Source organism: Hipposideros armiger, unplaced genomic scaffold, assembly GCF_001890085.2.
Source record: "Hipposideros armiger isolate ML-2016 unplaced genomic scaffold, ASM189008v1 scaffold_807, whole genome shotgun sequence".
Classification (NCBI taxonomy): Eukaryota; Metazoa; Chordata; class Mammalia; order Chiroptera; family Hipposideridae; genus Hipposideros; species Hipposideros armiger.
Window position 1 is genome coordinate 566,306 of NW_017732157.1, and position 19,700 is coordinate 586,005.

Here is a 19,700-nt window from a genome sequence, read left to right on the forward strand (position 1 = left end):
TAAATATCTGGTGATTAACGATGTTTTGTTAGGAGAACTACAGTGGTTTGTATTTTTACTTAGGTATTCATGAGTATTAGGGATCAAGCCCAGAGATTGTAAATACTTTACCTTTAAAATTGGAGGATAATCAAATGATAAAAACCTAACTGAATCTTTATATTTTAATACTCCTTCTTCTGAGAAGGAGACAATAAAGGATTGGATTCTGTGACCTAAATGCTGCTGCCTCCACTGCAGTAAGGTTACTGATTTTCATTGGGGGGTGGTTGTTTAAAAACTGATAAACTGCAGTCATTAAAGATTACCTTAATTTGGAAGAATTTTTAGTGCAAGTTTTTGCTGTTGCCATCTTCTTCTCTTAGTATTTTGTATTCTAATTTTTAGGCCATTGCTGATGTGGTGTGTAAAGTTCTTATATGAATTTAATATAAATTGTTGATGTGAAACTACCATTTTAGATAGATTTATTAATATCTGACACTGATACACTGTCAACTATTTCACAATTTCACATATGCTGTAAACTCTTATCATAGATAGTTTATAATTACCAAAAGATTTTTTGTAATAAACACATTTTTTCTGATAGGAATACAAGTCCCAAAGCAGCTTTTTCTTTTAGGATGAATATTCATAGGAGTTTATGTATAAAACTAGGGGCATTGCATAAGGCACCTTTGTATGCAAAACATATTTGTCAATAATGAACGTCTGATAAACCTGTAAACTTCTAACAAAGATCCATTTCCATTTGTGTCCTGTTGAGAATTTTGTGGCTTCTAGGAAAATTGTTGTGGAGCAGTTCTTGATAGAGGACTGTATTATGTGAGCAGCTCCTTCAAAATACTTTGCAGTGATTTCTTTTTCAAATTCTTAAATTTCTGTAATTTGAAATTTCATTGCACATTGATATTCATTCATTTGCTTTTGAAATTGATCAGTAGAAAGCTGTATAATTAACAGGTAGTATCATATTAAGTAAATATTCCAGCACGCCATTAGAATTAACGGGCTCCTATGTGTCCTATGTTGTACAGGATTGTCTTACAGAAAGATGAATTGTGTTGCCCTTTGGGGAGCTATATAAGTTCCCCTGTTAAGATTTAAAGAGCTCCATTTAGTTTTACTAAGGGCTGTATTTGAACTTTCCTTGATAATTAGTAGGAGGTTTTTAGGCAGATAGAGTGAGGGTGCAGCTCTAATAAAGATTCAGTGTTGTGAATATTTCTGGCGTCTTTGGGGCAACAGCCTGCTGTAATTAGAAAGAATGTGGTTGTAAAGGGCTTTGTATGGCATGTTAAGGAGTTGTGTCCTGTAAGCAAAGATATCTTAGAAACAGCCCCATGGCTAGAAAAAAACTGGAGAGGCAAAAAGATGTAAGCATTTACCACTGTAAATGTTAGAATGGAGGGGTAGACTGGTCTTGGTGTGATTTATTGGGTTAAAGTTACGGAAGTAGGTGCTTTATGGGGAAAGAAGAGAAGTATAGCTGTGAAAGGAGGTGCTTTGCGGGAAGACAAGTACAAGGGGTGATAAAAAACGGTGAATGTTTAAATTAAAACTTACTACAGTAAAAGACACTTGCCATTAATCCCTCTCAAAATACTCCCCCTCACTTTGAACATATTTAAAAATGCCATCGTTTTTGCCACTTTCTGATAATGGAAAGTTGTGAAGTTTAGTACTGTTTTCATTTTTTTATAGTTTTCACCATTCTGCTTTGTGATCATAGATGTGTAACTATTAATTTATACTGAGGACATTTGGCTGATTTATAAGGATTATGGTTTTCTTATAGACGGAAAAAACACAGAATTCTAAGCTTGCTTTGGAAATTACATATAGGTAGTAGGTAGGTGTTTGTGGAAGCAACAAACTAGAATCGCGCTGTCCAAAAAAACTTTCTGTGATGATGTAAATACTCTTTATCTGCACTGTTAATATGGTAAAGATTACCTACATTTGGCTGTTCAGTACTTGAAATGTGGCTAGTGCTGGGTTCATTGAATTTTGAATAATGTTCAGTATGAGAATTGTAGTGACTGCTCTTCAGGCAAAATATTTGAGAACCCAGACTGCAGTTTGGAACAAAGCTGACGAGTATTGAAAGACTTATCCAGGAAACTAATGTTGTTTTTCATGGAAAGAAAGAGAAGGTATGCTTTTGATGAATAGGATATGATTATATTGTGATACACTTTTTTTTTTTTTTAGATTTTATTGGGGAGGGGAACAGTGTTGGGGAAGGGGAACAGCTATGTTGTTGTCCTTCAATCTTAGTTGTGGAGGGCGCAGCAAGCTCAGTTCCAAGTCCAGCTGTGCCGCTCAGCGCAAGGTGCTGTGTTCAGTTAGTTGCGGGTGGGCATAGCCACCATCCCAATGCGGGAGTCAAACCAGCAGCCTCATTGTTAAGAGCACACGCTCCATCCACTGAGCCATCCGGGCAGCAGCTCAGCTCAAGGTGCCGAGTTCGGTCTTTAGTTGCAGGCAGGCATAGCCCACCATCTCAAACAGGCAACCTTGTTGTAAGGAGCACGTGCTCTCACCAGCTGAGCCATCCTGCCACCTGTTGGCAACTCAGTTTGGGTACAGCTCACTGGCCCACGTGGGAAACGAACCGGCGACCCTGTTGCTAAGAGCTCACACCCTTGGGTAAGCTCTTAACCAACTGAGCCACTTAGCTGGCCCTTGATACACTTTTTTTTTAAGATTTTATTGGGGAATTGGGGAACAGTAACAGACAAGTTGGTGTCCTTTTGTTCTTCAGTATAGTTGTGGAGGATGTCGCTTCACTGCCCATTTTAGTATTATTGTGCTCTTCCCGGCTGAGGCAGATCAGTCGCCATCCATTGGACGGCCGTTCACGGCAGCTTACACCAGCTGCCGGCTGCTCACTGTAGCTCATGCCAGCCCACTGCCGCCCCACTGCAGCCTATGCCATCACCTCACGCCAGCCCAGCTCCAGGTTGAGCTGTTGTTCACCATCTTAGCTGTAGAGGGCGCAGTGTCATTGGCCCTCATGTGGGATCCAAACCGGTGCCTTGCTGCTCAGAGCTGGTGCTCCCAAGCCAACTCTTAACCATTGTGCCACTCGGCCAGCCCCCTTAATACGCTTTTAATAACTAATCCAAGGAACAAAAATTCACCAAATACAATTTAATTTGTTCAGGCAGATAAACTTTTTTTCAGGACCTTAATTATTTTACAGTGATCAATGTGTTATTTACTGTGAGATTAGTGGAGTTTGGCAAGGGTAACCGATTACTAGGGTACAAAAATATATAATAGGAGAAATTTATCTGTGTAAATTTGTGTTTGTGATTTCCTCACAGTAAGTATGACTTGTGAGAGTTTCAAATCACATCCATTAAAAGGACAAGATCTGGTATTTATTTTGTAATAAATAGCTTGAAAAACAATTCAATTTCATGGTAGATTATTCAACTAACTTTTGTCTAATTTTCTTAGAGTGAAACTGCCAATAGTCTTTATACTAGAGACAAAGCAGACCAGCCCTCCTGGTTTTCCAGCAATAAGGATGGGTTTGGTTTGTTATCTGTTGGTAGTGTGATTTGTGATAAATTCTTTCCTAAAAGCCAGCTTAGGAAAGTCATTTATTTTCTTAACAAATATCTGTTAAGATCTTATTATGAGGCATTGTTGTGTGCACCAGTGAAAAATGGCCTAAGAGAAGATGGATGGGTTGAACACGTACAGAGCATACTAAGGCATTGTGTATCTTTAGCTTTTGCTCTGAGATGTAAAGCCATTGGAGAGTTTTAAGCATATAAGTGAGGATCTTACTTTTATTTTAACAAGGTTACTCTGAGAACAGAGAAGTGGCTGATGAAATTATCCAGACAGGCAGTCATTTGTGGGATGGATGACCAGGCAGGCTACAACAGGAGTGGTGAGAAGTGGTTGAATTTTGAAGTTAATTGGAAGCAGATTTGCTTTCAGATCAATGTGAGAACTGAGAGAGGAATCTAAGAAGTCACCCAAGTTCCAGCCTGGACAACTAGAGACTTGGAATTTACAGACACTGATAAGGGGAAGAACATAAGAGGAACTAGGATGGAGGGTGAATCAGTGTGGACATGCTAATTTAAGCTCCTTATTAGACATCTATTTTGAGAGATGTTAAGTGGGCAGTTGTTTGTGCTTATAGGTCATAAAATTATGACAGTAGATGAGTGGAGATAAAAAAATAGAGATCCCTGGAGCATGGCACCTTTTTTTTTTTTTTTTTTAGCTGAGCCATTCCGCCACCTGTTGGCAGCTCAGCGGCAGCTCAGCTCAGGCTGGGCATCGAACCGCTGTTGCTCAGAGCTCGCACTCTTGAGGGAGCTCTTAACCAACTGAGCCACTTGGCCGGACCATGGCAACTTCTAAAGACAGGAAAAAATTGGAGAAAAGCCAGAAACATGAAGTGTCCTGGAAGCTGTGTGACTATATGTCAAAAGAGTAGAGGGATGAATTGACAAGTGTTGGTAGTTTAAGTAATACATTAAAGTTTAGACATGTCCGATTGATTTAGCAAAATGCAGAACATGGGTGACTTCAACAAGGGTAGGTTTAATAATGGTGAGGGCAGAAACTTTACAGGGAAATTCAAGAGAAGAGTGTAGGAAATAGAAATTGGAGACAGTATAGAAAACTTTTTTTTTTTTTAAGATTTTATTGGGAAATTGTGGATGGGGAACAGTGTTAGGGAATTGGGGAAGGAGAAAAGCCAAGTAGTTGTCCTTCGATCTTAGTTATGGAGGGCGTAGCTAGCTCAGCTCCAAGTCCAGTCGCCATCCTGCTGCCTGTCAGCAGCTCGTGGCATCTCAGCTCAAGGTTCAATCATAATTGCAGGAGTGCGCAGCCCACCATCCCATTCAGGAGTCAAATGAGAGTCGAACCAGCAACCTTGTTGTTAGGATCATGTGTTCTCACCAGCTGAGCCATCCTGCCACCTGTTGGCAGCTCAGTTTGGGTACAGCTCACTAGCCCATGTGGGAATCGAACTGGCAACCTTGTTGCTCGGAGCTCGCACTCTTAACCAAACTGGAGCTACTCAGCCGGCCTGAAAACTTTTTTATATACAATAAGATTTATGCTTTTGGTGTACAGTTTTGTACCTACCTGTACAATTAAGATACAGATTGTTCCATATCTCCCAAAAATTCATCAAGAAGTTCCTTTTTTGTAGTCAACTCCTCCTTCCACCCTATTCCCTGGCAACTACAAATCTGTTTTCTCAGACAGCACCAAAAAAAGTTTATTGTAAGTGAAACAAGAGAAGTGGACACCTCTGATCTGGCTTGATAAAATTAGAATACAGGAATGAATTGGCTTACATGTTCTTAATGTATATTCTTCATAAATACTCTTATAATTTCAGTTTTTTAAAAAATAAAAATTGGTCCATACTAACAGTTTAAGACGTTATCTTCAGAAAAGATCCGAAGTGACATTTTGGAATGTGTGTTGAAAAAATTGTGACAAATCATTAATGTTCTAAATCTTTGGAAATTGAAGAATTTAGAAGAGATTATCACCTGGATGGAAAGCTTTATATACAGAAGCAAAGCCAGGAATTAAAATTATGCTTCTTAACTGTCTTGGATCCAGTCCCCTTTCTGAAAGGATTCATCTAGGACTTAAAGCAACTTGCATATTACTGAAAGTTTTGGGGTGAATTTTCAAATGGTTTCTAGTGAAACAATTTGAAGTTTGTTTCTTATTATAAGGTAGTTTCTCAATGAATCTATCATTTAATTTTTTTTTTCTTTTCTTGGAAAGCTGTTGTAAAAATAAATCAGTGGGGCAATTTTCAACCCAATGTGTCTTTGAATTTGCAAAAATACTCCTCAGTACTAATACCAGCAGTTCTTTTTTTTATAGTGACCCTTTTTTTTTAGGTTTTTTTTTTGTTTTTTAGCTGAGCCATCCTGCTACCTGTTAGCAGCTCAGCGGCTGCTCAGCTCGGGCTGGACTCGAACCGCTGTTGCTCAGAGCTCAAACTCTTGAGCGAACTCTTAACCAACTGAGCCACTCAGCCGGCCCAGCAGTTCTTTTTTTTATCCTTACTCCTAACTCTTACTAGTTTCAGGTGTACAAAACAATGTTAATAGTTATACATTTCACCCCTCACAAAGTGATAGGCCCCCTCCCCCAATTTATTGCCCCTCTGACATCATATATGTCTATTACAATTCCATTGACTCTATTCCCTATACTATACTCCATAGCCTGTGACTATATATATATATATATATATATATATATATATATATATATATATATATAAAATTATGGCTGACATAGAGTATTATTCAGCTTCAGGTGTACAGTGCAGTGGTCAAGCATCTACACTGTCCATGAAGTGGTCTCCCTAACAAGACACATGTGCCCATCTGACACCCTACAAAACATTTACAGCACTATTGATTATATTCTCCAAATAATACCAACAATTCTTTTTTTTTTAAAGATTTTTATTGGGGAATTGGGGGCGGGATGGGAACAGTGCTGGGGAATTGGGGGAAGGGGAACAGACAAGTTGCTGTCGTTTTTGTTCTTCAATCTAGTTGTGGAGGATGTTGCTTCACTGGCCCAAGTTGGCACCATCATTGCGCTCTTCTCTGGCGAGGCAGATCAGTCGCCGGCTTCTGGACGGCCGCTCACTGCGGCTGCTGGCCGCTCACGCTGGCTGCTGGCTACACACGGTAGCCCATGGCAACCCACTGCCACAGGGGCTGCAGCCTACGCCGTCGCCGGCGACTCACGGCAGCCCAGCTCCAGGTTGAGCTGTTGTTCAGCATCTTAGCTGTAGAGGGCAGTGTCACTGGCCCTCATATGTGGGATCCGAACCAGGGCCCTCTGGCATCCCAAGCGAGTTCTTAACCATCGCGCCACTCGGCCAGCCCAATACCAACAATTCTTGCTGAAAGAAGATTGCAGATCTAATTGGTGATTGGCACCTTTGGCTCTACATCTATAAGGGCTATTGATTCCTGCTCTTTTAAGGAATTCATGTGGTGTTTCACCCTAGATTTTTGTTCTTGGAAAAGGTTCTTAAACCTACCAAGGGTGGTAACAACCTGTTTCCATATTTTTTTATTTACAAAATTGTTTTTTCTTTACAGTTTAATAGTTTGTGTGCCCCTCTATATTGAATGATCCGAAAATCATGCTGGTATATTTAGTCCCTTCATCATTTAATTGAGCAGTGCTTGCTCTTTTTAATTTTGACTGTCTTACAGATAATCTGTAGACTTAATAGACATTAGATAAACAGCGGGAGGTGTGGGGGGGGTGTTTCAGGACCATAAAGTGCAACTATGCAAATTTACCTTGGTAATTGGCACTTTCCATAAATTACATTAGCAAAACAAATGTAAGTTAACACTTGTACTCAGTTTGGCTTCTCCCAGACTCACCTGCAAATGCCATTTAGAGACAAACACAAATTATAAAAATTTAGTTAGTTGATTTATTTTTAAGCACAAAAGCAAGAATTCCAACTACGTCATGAAAGTGGGGTTTTGTGTCATTTTTTTGATGAGTTTCATGTTTACATTGTAATTATGAATTAAACATGTTACATTGTCATTTGGGCACATTTTTTTCTTACATAATTAAAGCAAATTCAATAGTCTACTCACTTGTAAAATAGATTTGAAATTTAACGAAATATATACTATAAAAATTACATTAGGGTGAACTTTAAAACTTTGGGGTTTTTAATAAGTATTTGTTTATATATATGTTTAAATGAATTTTGTATTATAATCCTTAATGATACATTTAAGATAATTTCATTGTGTTATTTACCACATTAAAAAAGATGGCTGGGGTTGTACCACCTATACAATTCTGTGGAAAATGTTTTGGTAGTTTCAAAAAAGATTGGAAAATAGTTATTTAAATCATCCAAACATGGTTTCACAGAAGCTTTTATAAAGACTGAGAAAGAAATACCCCAAAATACATTTTATATTGTTCAAATATACGAGGTATCAAAGGCTGTAATTCTTTTTTTTTTTTTAATTAATTTCAGGTGTACAACCTAGTGCAATAGTTGTACTTTTTACCCCTCAAAGTGACAACCCCGCTCCCCCAATCTGCCGTTCCACTCCTCACACCCCGATATCATACATATCTATTACAGTTCCATTGACTCCACTCCCACACTATATTCCACATCCCGTGACTATATATATATTCAGTTATAGTTGACATACAGTATTATACAACATCAGTGAAGGCCTTAATTCTTGAACAGTTGTAGAAATTCTGGTGTTCGTGAATATCATTAGCTGATACTCTCTGCTCATGCAAAATAACTGCTGAGCTTCAATCCACATAAGGCCAAAGATTTTTTTTACAAAAAAAAAAATTTTGTAAAGTCCTTTTCCACAAAATACAGAATAATGTTATGTAAGATAACGGGTGTGTTCTGAAGGTTTACTCTAGGTGATTATGTTGAGAAACCTATAATTGAAGTTGTGGATTGTCACAGGTTGGAGTACACTGGCAGGAACCAAACTTTTATAAAGCAGTTATAGTAGCAGATCTTCACTCAGTGCTTTGGTTTAATTTAAACTCTCCTGAATTGTTAGTCACTGGTTTCATCTACAGGTAGTGCTGGTGGCTACAGAGTTTGAGGCAGGAATCTGTCTTCAATTGGGAATTTAACTACTAATTAATGGAACTGGATTGGAAAGACTTGCTCTTTTGGCTCTTAAAATTCATAGTTTTTATAATTGTGCCACATTGTTTTCCTTGTTTCTCTCTGTATATGTCTCACAAATGACATTTTACTGATTTATTCTTTGGGATTTTGTTTATCTTAAAATCACCTTGCGTGACTTGGGTTTGTACCTATTTTTCTCTGCACCTTTCTAAATGTAAAGCATGTTTCTCAGAAATGGGCACATAGTATTCTAGATTTGGTCTTGATTAGCTCAAATAGAAGGGTATATTCCTTTTGTTTCTGGATCAGTGGTTTTTAACTTTTTATGAATGAGTACATTCACAGAATTTTAGCAGTTTCAGGAATTTCAGACATTTCTAAAGCCCAAATATAGTAGGCTGGAAAATCAGCTCTGTTTCTAGGAAAATCAAAGGCAAGCAAGAATAAAATTCATCTTGAAATTTTTCCATTGTAGATAAAAAAGAATGAAGCGGAACAAGATAATACCTCCCAACACTTGCATGAAATAATGGGATTGAATATTTAAACCAAATTTGATAAAATTATACAGGGGGGGGAGTAATCTTACTAGATTGCTCTTACCTGTAAGTTATTTTATGTTGTGTTTATTTTTTTGTGGGCAACAATATCTGACAACTAGTTGGTTTCCTGAATTACCTATTTGATAATATGCTTAAAATTATTTTTAATATATCCAAATATTTAAGACAGGAATCATCTATTGTATATTAAATAAATGAATTCAGGAGAATACAGATTTTTCCTAATGTATTCAAATTGCTTTTACTTTGGTAGTGATTATTAATCAGGATTTTTGAGACCCAACGAAAATCATTGTGTTACATCTGGTCATTTAAGAAGCTTGCCTTTGAAAACCTATATTTTTCATAAGTGCCTAGTGGTGCTTATGTTTAAGCTTGGAGATTAATAGAGATTCTTATCTGTTGAGACAATTAGCTAGCTAATGTGTGTTCAGAAATGTTTTAATTTCTTTAAAATGGCATTTTAATTACCTTTATTCTGACTAGATTTTATTATCGACAGTATCCAGATTTCTGATTTAGGTTGCAGTCATAATTCTTTAGTCTTTAGTATTTGTGTCTTTGGTACTAATGAAACTTCCATGAATACATGAAAGACTTGGGCTATTCCAGTTGGGGATCAGCAGCTATTGCCTTCTGTGTTTTACTGTATGGTTACTTACTTTATAGCTGGTTCTTGAAGCTGTCATACTGAGTTTACTATTCCCTATCCCTTAAGGGTTATTCAATAGGTGTGGTTTTTCTCATCCCTATGTTTTCATAACCATGCGCTTTGACATTTTTCAAGGAAAGGTCAACTTAAACTTCCTTGAAAGAATCTTTGAGTTATTCGAGAGTCCTTTTTCACTTGAGCAGCAGTTAAGTTCTGTGACACTAAAAGCCCTGTAGGATTACCAGTTGATCTTTTTAAATATATTTTTCTTCTGAGAACTAGACCGTTTGGCTCCCATTTGTGTTCGTGGGCCATTACACAGATTCAAAACAAACTGCATTTCTTGCCTCATTTTTGTCATGGCTGTTTACCTGGGTCAAATTAAAGAGTATGGTTCAAAAGGGAATTCCAGTACCATGAAATAGAGGAAACATGGAAGGGCTGGCTAGCTCATTGGTTTGGAAACTGGTGCCAGTGAAAGTGAGTGGGCTGGGGCATGAGCTTTTTCATGTTCAAAGATATGAATAACTCACTTTTCATTTATCTCCAGAAATTGCTTTTAAAAGTATCATCATGCACAAAGGAGAGTAGTTTCTGAACATTGATATTTTTACAGTATCTGGATCATATACTTAGGAAAATTATTTCCTGGGGCTCAAACTTAAAAAGTGTTCCTTGGGCCGGCCGAGTGGCGCAATGGTTGAGAGCTGGCTTGGGATGCCAGAGGACCCCGGTTTGGATTCCACATATGAGGGCCAGTGACACTGCCCTCCGCAGCTGGGATGCTGAGCAACAGCTCAACCTGGAGCTGGGCTGCCGTGGGTCGCCGGCGACGGTGTGGGCTGCAGTCCCTGTGGCAGTGGGTTGCCATGGGCTACCATGTGTAGCCAGTGGCCAGCGTGAGCGGCCAGCAGCCGCTGTGATCTGCCGTCCAGAAGCCGGCGACTGATCTGCCTTGCCCGGGAAGAGTGCAATGGTGGTGCCAACTTGGGCCAGTGAAGCGACGTCCTCCACAACTAGACTGAAGAGCAAAGGGACAGCAACTTGTCTGGTCCCCTTCCCCCAATTCCCCAGCGCTGTTCCCATCCCCCCGGTTCCCCAATGAGAATCTTTGAAAAAAAAATCCCAAATTGTGACAACTATAACTCACAATTTGGTTTAAAAAAAAAAAAAGTGTTCCTTATTGTAGCTTAAAACAAGACATAATATGAGCACTTTACCATTACCACATCATTGATTCCTTGGCACATGGCAAATCAATTACTCATTCAAGGGGGAAAGTGATGGGTGGCCAATGACTAAGAACAGCTAAGTGAAGACTAGTGAGTCATTCCCCCACTTGTTTGGCAGTGTATATATGCTCTTTGGAAAAAAAGGAAAATGTTTCTGTCATAGCCACACCTAGGGAAAGATAAGATATGACCCTGTTAAAAATAGGATGGAAACAGTTGAGGTTAAGTTGGGCTGAGCCGAAGAATTTTTATGAGCCTGTAAAATCAATGTTTTCACTGTCAGGAGGATTGGGGATTATGTTACATATTCAGAGAAGATTAGCCATTAATAAGATAATAAAAGAGGGAGACTCAACATCACATTATATATGAATTACAAAATTTCAAAGCTGTGTAACACATTACATTTTTTCCTTAAATCCTTTGAAGTTAGGCAGAGGAGCAACTGGTGGGTTTTTTTATAGAAGAATACCTGGGCCTTGGAGTTAAGTTACCGTATTTGCTGGCGTATAAGACGACTGGGCGTATAAGACAACGACCCCCTAACATTTCCATTCAAAATACAGAGTTTGTTATATACTCGCCGTATAAGACTACCCCCTCTTCCGCACACCTTCCACACACCAAATAAAAGGTAAAACAATATCAGATTTGATTTCAACATTTATATTCAAATGCTTATGACATTCAGGAAAACTGTCACAAGGCTGTATGTAATCAAACATATACATAAATCGCGATTCGCTTTTTTGTGCTATCATACTGGGTGTATGGTCGGCTGTGTGCGATTTTGCGAGTGTGGTAAAATCGCATAACAGCAAAATCGCATAACAGCCGAGCATACACCCAGCAGCGCTGCTGATGCCTGAACGGTATGTGGAATGAAGTGGGCGGGCATCGGGAGGCCACTATGGCACGGGGCAAGCACTATGGGCAGTCTATCTGAAGTGTACCTGGCGTATAAGACGACCCCCCACTTGGAGGCATATTTTTCAGGGCCAAAAAATCGTCTTATACGCCGGCAAATACGGTATATAACAAACTCTGTATTTTGAGTGGAAATGTTAGGGGGTCGTCTTATACGCCCAGTCGTCTTATACGCCAGCAAATACGGTACCCAATGGAGGCAGCAGTTGAGCAACCAGTGATTTTTGAGAGCTAAATGTGTGCTGGGCAATGAGTTTATGCATTAGTGAATCGTGAACAACATAGACCTCTGCCCTGTTGGAGCTCTGAGTGGAGCTTATGCTTAAATGTTGTTAGAAGTGGTAGTGGTATTTTACACCCAGCTAACACATAAGAAATGGCTGTTTTTGGAGGCCCATAAAAATGGTTCATGTTGGCGAGTTTATATAGTTCAACCTAATATCAGTGATTGTTTTGTATGCTTCTGTGGGTGAAAAGATCAGGGATTTAGCTAAAAATAAATACCTGTTTGCAGACCCCAGTTAAATGCAATCCCTTTTTGTGAGTCCTTTCTTTGGCTTAATGAATTGTTTATTGCAGCATATGTATGAAAAGAATAAGGTCAAGATAAAGGCCATTCGTTATTTAAAAAACAATGCTTTATTAATACTGCCATAGTACAGAAAACCCTTTAAGGCCAACCAACAATATCATTGGATATATTTGTGTATATGTAATATATTCTTGAAGAAAAGTACCTGTGATGCTAAAAATTTCAAGGAAGAAAAGTTTTTACTGTCCTTTTAAATGAAATTAGCAAAAAAGAAATGATTGAGAGACAGTGGACATTAATTTATTATTTTGTTTAAAGGTCATTGTTTGAATCATGCTGACTTAGTTTTACTGATAAAGGAGTCCTGTTTTCTACTCAATAGGATGTACAGTTACCCGGCGCGTGTTCCTCCTCCTCCTCCTATTGCTCGGGCTGTAGTGCCCTCCAAACGTCAGCGTGTATCAGGAAACACCTCACGGAGGGGCAAAAGTGGATTCAATTCTAAGAGTGGACAGCGAGGATCTTCTTCCAAGTCTGGAAAGTGTATGTATTATTATAGCAGCTTTGTGATTCTGCTATTTCTTGTGTGTTGAGATAGGGGAATAGATGCAGTTAATAATGTTCAGCTTTTGTACAAATGCATTTGCGTAATCAAAATAATGAAAGAGGAGAAGATAGTGTTTGAGGGACCAACTCTAGACTGCCTTCTATCCCCAGTAATTTGAATAAAGTCATCAGACTTTAGGGAGTTGAAGCACCTGTTAAATTTATGAAATATGTAAGCCAGTAAAACAGTACAGAAAATACTTTATAAAAAGTAATCGAGATCTTTATCAGGTTTACAAAAGTCAGAATCTGCTAAGGTAGTAGGCACATGAGCTGCTACAGTTTCAGCTACCAACTAAAAGATTGGAGGTGCCCATTACTGGGACAATCCAATACTGACCCTATTTCTCCCAGCGAGCTTCTGTTGACTACAGGTGTGTAGTCTAGTGGGAATGTGTTTGATAACTGGTAGCGTCTGGTACATTTGATTCTCATGTAGGATTTTGTTTATATTAAAAGTGAAAGGAGATGACCTTCAGACCATTAAGAAGGAATTGACCCAGATAAAACAAAAAGTGGATTCTCTACTGGAAAGCCTGGAAAAAATTGAAAAGGAACAGAGCAAACAAGGAGGTAAATGGTTTTGCTGCTTGTTGTGTGGAATTGGGTTAGTTACCTAAGATAGTTGAAAATACATGTTGGAATAGTGGGATATAAAGCAATTGAATATGAACATTGGGGAGTCTTGAGTTGGGAAGGGCACCTGTGTGGGAGGATTTAGACTTGTGCTGCACTTCTGAGTGTTAGTGGGGATTGTCTACATCCTGTGGACATTACGTGCCCCTAGACAGACTTGTCCTTCTCATCCCCAGTAGAGATGAAGAATGATAAGTCAGAAGAGGAGCAGAGCAGCAGCTCCCTGAAGAAAGATGAGACTAATGTGAAGATGGAGTCTGAGGGGGGTGCAGATGACTCTGCTGAGGAGGGGGACCTACTGGATGATGATGATAATGAAGATCGGGGGGATGACCAGGTGAAAACCACGGGAAAGGAGAGAAAGAGGTGGTGGAGGGGGGAGCAGGGACACATGGAGTGCCTCTAACTCCATCCTGTTTGTGTCTGTTTCTCACAGCTGGAGTTGATCAAGGATGATGAAAAAGAGGCTGAGGAAGGAGAGGATGACAGAGACAGCGCCAATGGCGAGGATGACTCTTAAGCACATAGTGGGGTTTAGAAATCTTGTCCCATTATTTCTTTACCTAGGCGCTTGTCTAAGATCAAAATTTTCACCAGATCCTCTCCCCTAGTATCTTCAGCACATGCTCACTGTTACCCCCATCTTTGTCCTTCCCATGTTCATTAATTCATAATGCCCTGCGCCTAGTCCCATGTTCACTTCCTTTGATGCTCCCAGTAGTTATGTTAAGTCTTACCCTGTAATTTTTGCTTTTAATTTTGATACCTCTTTATGACTTAACAATAAAAAGGATGTATGGTTTTTATCAACTGTCTCCAAAATAATCTGTTGTTATGCAGGGAGTACAGTTCTTTCCATTCATACATTAGTTCAGTAGTTAGTTGCTTCCCCACCCGCAAAGGCAATCTCTTTAGTTGAGTAGCACCTGAGAGCAGCTTTGAGTTAGAGATATGTGTGTTATACCCCACATAAGAATGCTGTGTGGGGCTGTTCAACACAAATGTAACAATGTATTTTTGTGAACGAGAGCTGGCATGTCAAATGCATCCTCTAGGAAAATAATTAGTGTAATAGTCTTAAGATTTGTTTTCTAAAGTTGATACTGTGGGTTATTTTTGTGAACAGCCTGATGTTTGGGACCTTTTTTCTCAAAATAAACACAACCTTATTAAACCAGGAATTTGAAGAAAAAAAAAAACCTGGTTTTTTTATTTTTGTATTTTATCATTGTTAATTTCAAATTCTTTGTTTTACAGCGGCCTCCACAAAACCTGTAGAATGTGCTAGGTATATTTTTCTTTGAGTCATAATCATTATGCATACCAACATACAATACACGACTCAGATTATTTTTCATTGAGGGTGGGTATTGCATTAAGGAGACAAGTAACTTTGATGTGTAGAGTCTTGAAAAATGGCTTTTATATCCTAATTTTAAAATTTGGGGAATATATTAAGCCCTTTTATCAATGCTTTGTGGTCCAGTCGGCACCCTTTTTTGAGATTTTTGTTGTGTGCGAAATTGATTCATCCTTAAATAGAAGAGGCTCAGATAAAAGTCAAGATTTTAGGAAAATTGAAATAACTAGTGAATGAAACCTATTTTCTCTCATTTTGTCCTTATAATTGCGATTTATAGCTCTAGTTACTTTCTTAATTCTGAGTCTGTGCCTGAGTGTTACTGAAAATAGAAAAGCTCTTTCTTAACTGGTCTTCTATAGTCTGCCTTCCCAGATAATTGAGAGCATAGTGAAGGTTCCGTATTTATTTTACCTTCATTTAGTTCACTCCATATCAACTAATTTTTGCACCATCACCGCCCCCAACTTGATTAATTGCAGTGATTTTTAGGCATGGTGTTAGTTATTAGCACCCAAACTTCTAAGGACAGATTTATTAAACAGCTTCCAGATTTGTGATGACTTGCCTAGTCCTGAAAGGTCCAATTTATTTATGATTTATACTTCAGTTTTTTTCAGTAGAGCAGAACAAAAACATGGTTAGTTCTGGACTGTTACTCACACATACCTTGGATTCCCTGGAAAGTTGTTTCATAGTTGGCAGCAAAGACATTTATATCCAACCTACAATGGGCAGAAGTCATGTCCAATTTATAAGGATTTCATGAGTCATCTTATATAACAGGCGACAAAGCAGAATAGAAAGAGGCTGAACTATGGACTACTGTTGGATCTCAGATCTATAGTATAAAAGTAGCTTTTGTGTCTTAATTTGATAAATACTTCTACCCACTCTGTTTTCTGATCATGTGATTTCATGTTACACAAACACACTTTAAGCACGTAACTCATGACAAAATAAACTGGATGCTCAGGAGGGTCAAAGTTCTAAGATACTAATAAAACCTAGTTACGATTATGTTAGCCACCAGTATGTAAAAGATACTGGACCAATTAGTCTAGGTGTGAAAGTGTCTACTTTTAATTCCATATGGAACCAAATGTTGAAAGAAATTGAGGGAAAGCCCTTTTTAAAAATTAGAGAAATGATCATGTGCTCTTAGAAAATCTACACACCTACACGCACTGGATTATTGATAAAATACCAAAATGTCTAATTTGTCTTATGGGGAAGTCACTACACTGTAGATCTCAGACTACTATAAATTAAATGTCCTCATGTAACTAAGAAGAATACCCTAGGTTCGTATAATCACAGGTTTACTCTTTTAATACTTTGAAATTCAGGCTCCTATGTGATAACAGTAGCAAAGTAAAGGAAACATGATTAAAATAACATGTATACATATATTTTGAAATCTGATCAAATGTTATATAGACTTTTTAAAAAGAGGCTAGCGTTCTTAAAGACCATTTATTAGATGGTAGGCTTATAGTCACTGTTATATTATTACTTAACCCTAGGTACCCCAGGAAATGAGATTGGTTGGAGTAGGTTCAATAAAAATTATAGAGGCAAAGCAGTAGGTTTGGCACAGTGGGGTGAAAGGCTTGATAGTTTTAGAGTAAGCGAATGATTGTTTAAAGGGAATTCTGGGTAACGTAACAATCACATTGACAGGGACCTTACCCTCACTATTCAATTGCAGTAAGATTTAAAACAGTAAAATACGGTGATGCATTTTTGGGGTGTAAAATTCAGAATAATGGGTTTTTTCAATTTGCCATGAAATGTAAGAAAATTGTCTGGAAGCTTTTAAGAATGCAATTTCCAGCCAAGGTTGAAAAGCAAGAGAGAAGGTGGATGACTTAAAAAGAAACTCCTTTGAAACATTTCTTTCTGATGCTACATCATTTTTCATTGGGAAACTACCTGTTCTTTGGAGCTCAGTTGCTTGGGTACTTTCTAATTTGCTGCTAACTTAAAGCTGTCAGGTTGGAGTGGATGATAGATTTGGAATGCGTGAAAAGAGGATTCCCAATAGATTTCAGTTCAGTTGTTACCCCAACATCTGAAGCTTGCAAAGACTATAAGAGAAGTACCAGTCAATACATGTTTTAAAACCTCTTTATAGAGGGATCTAGGTATAACAGAAAAGGAAAATAATAATGCAAATAATAACCACAAAATTATGGTAAATTGTAAGAGAATAAACAAATCAAATGAGGATTGAGAATGTAATAGAAGGAGTAGAAGAAAAACAACTATCATTCAAGCCATAAAGTAACCATAAAATACCAATAAAGGAATATACTGGACAATTTAACAGCAGTGTGTTTATTCAAAAAAATAAGTAGGTAGGGGAAGCAAAGCCCAATAGGAAGTAAACATTACAAATTACTTCACAAGTACTAGTGTGTTTAGGTAACAGTTGAAATAATGGGATGCATTATGGAAGTGTTTGGGGAATAGGAAATAGCTGTGTATTTAATGAGATCAGTGGAAAGATGTACTTTGTTCTGAGAATATGTGACTGGCCTGTGATGGCATTAACTGACCACTGACGCACTAATTTTATTTTCAGAAGAGAACCAGGAAGCTTCATTATTGACATGGGCCTGGGAGAATGAAGGACTTTCTACTGACAGTTGACCTTTTTATTTAATATGAGGAAAAATCAATGTCAAATGAGGTTTGAATTTCTGGACCCTGATTCAAACCACCTTGACCAAAAAATGCATTTCAGTTGAATTTAGGGGGATAAAAGAATAAGCACTCTGATAACCAGAAGAAATCAGTTAACAATAGTAAAACAGCTATGACAAATGAAAGGAACCAGTCAATGAGTTACATGTAAAATGCAGAGTACAGGCATTTAAGTAACTTCACTTGCTTTGTCAATGCTGCACCTCAGAGAACAGGCATCATGGTGTTTACTTGACTAATAAGGGGCACTATGTTGGAGAAGTTTTAGTGTTTAGAAAGAGCTTGGGGACAAGTAAAAATTTGGCCAGTTAAACTTACAGAGAAAAAGTGCAAGTTGGTATATAACCTTACTGGGATGAGAGAATTCCAAATATTTAGGGAGGAGACTACATTGTGTTGAAAATTCCAAGTTTGGATTTTTGTTAATCAAATTAATCCTAATGAAATGAGAAGGCCTCAAAACAATATGTTGTATTAGTAACTCAGGTTAATAAAAAAAGATTGATTTCAATTATGAAAAGCAGGACCTGTTTAAAGTGTGTTCGAGTTGGTCCTATTGTAAGCTAGATTGGGATTCTTCCCCCCACTAAACTGGAAGTACAAAACATAATAGGAAAAGAGAAGGGAGGGTGTAGTGGGGTTAATACCCCCCCAAAAAACAAGGTAGTTAAATAGGAAGGAGTTGAAGCCCAGGATGAATGGGGATAAGGCATGCTGCTCTCAGTTCCAGTCCTGAGCATGCCAGGTTATTTTTTAAGGTGTCACACAGGAATAAAAGCTTGAGAGAAAATGGGTTTTGAAGGTCTGACAAAATTTGTGCAAAAAAAAATCATACACATTTCAACAAACAAAAGTCAATAAAATTATTCGTACATCATCAGGTTAGTTGTTGAGTGGTTCTCAACCTTGGTTGTGCATTAAAATTACTAAGGGAGCTTTAAAATCCTCGTGCCCAGGTCTGCATTCCAGACCAATTAAATCTCAGCCATTGGCACTCAGTATTTTTCAAGATGCTGTACTTGCAGTTGGCTACCAACATGGGGAACCACTGCCCCAAGAGGCCAAAAGTGGACTTCCCATGGAAGGGAAAGGGTTAGGAAAAGACAGGGCTTTCAGAGAGCATGTCTCCAGGTGACGGGCTAATCAGGAAGTTAGTTAAAAGAATGCCCATGTAATATGTCAAGTGAGTTAAGACAAGTGCTTGCAGTAAAAAAGTACAGTGGTGTGCTTTCTTTAAAAAACAAAAACAACATCTGGTGAGAGGGTGAGAGTGTACCTGTATTGAAATCTATGGTCAAAGTACAGAAAGCACCAAGGGAGGCACCTGGGTAGGGTTAAAAGATGAGAAAAACTAGGTAGAGGGGGAGAGGTTTTTGAGGTTGCAGGAAACCATTGTAAGCCCAACTTGATTGGCCTACCAATCAAGTTGCTTAAAACTATTTCACTGTCTAATAGAATTTTCTGTGATGATGGAAATGTTTCATAATGCATCCACCAGTATAATAATAGTCCTGTGGCTAGTGTGACTGAGGAATTGGATTTTAAATTTAAATAGCCTGTTTGAATAGCATGAGGCTACCGCAGGATAAAATACATTTTTGTTGGGAACCTATATTGTCAGTTGTGCCTGAAGCCCAAGACAAATACTACCATTGACAGAAGGTTTTCTATGCATCCAGCATGATGCTGGACATTTAACTAACAAAGTCTCAATTCTCACACAATCCTATTACATACGTATGGAAGTAGTAATTCCTTTGTTTCAAAGAAATTCAGATTTTAAATCCCCACAGTCAT

At 38.2% G+C, this 19,700-nt stretch overlaps 1 protein-coding gene across 9 annotated transcripts in view; it reads left to right on the forward strand.

Annotated features, from left to right (window-relative positions):
* The window catches only part of HNRNPC (heterogeneous nuclear ribonucleoprotein C), a 60,515-nt gene extending 45,871 nt beyond the window's left edge, over window positions 1-14,644 (forward strand). For 7 of the 9 annotated variants that reach the window (XM_019628782.1, XM_019628781.1, XM_019628786.1 and 4 more), the window contains 4 exons: window positions 12,975-13,135; window positions 13,658-13,771; window positions 14,011-14,171; window positions 14,271-14,644. In XM_019628782.1, the coding sequence (XP_019484327.1) occupies window positions 12,975-13,135; window positions 13,658-13,771; window positions 14,011-14,171; window positions 14,271-14,354 (520 nt within the window). In that variant the 3' untranslated portion in view covers window positions 14,355-14,644. The remainder of the gene's footprint in view (window positions 1-12,974; window positions 13,136-13,657; window positions 13,772-14,010; window positions 14,172-14,270) is intronic. The other 2 variants (XM_019628785.1, XM_019628787.1) reach the window with 1 other exon arrangement.
* The last annotated feature ends 5,056 nt before the right edge of the window (window positions 14,645-19,700 follow it).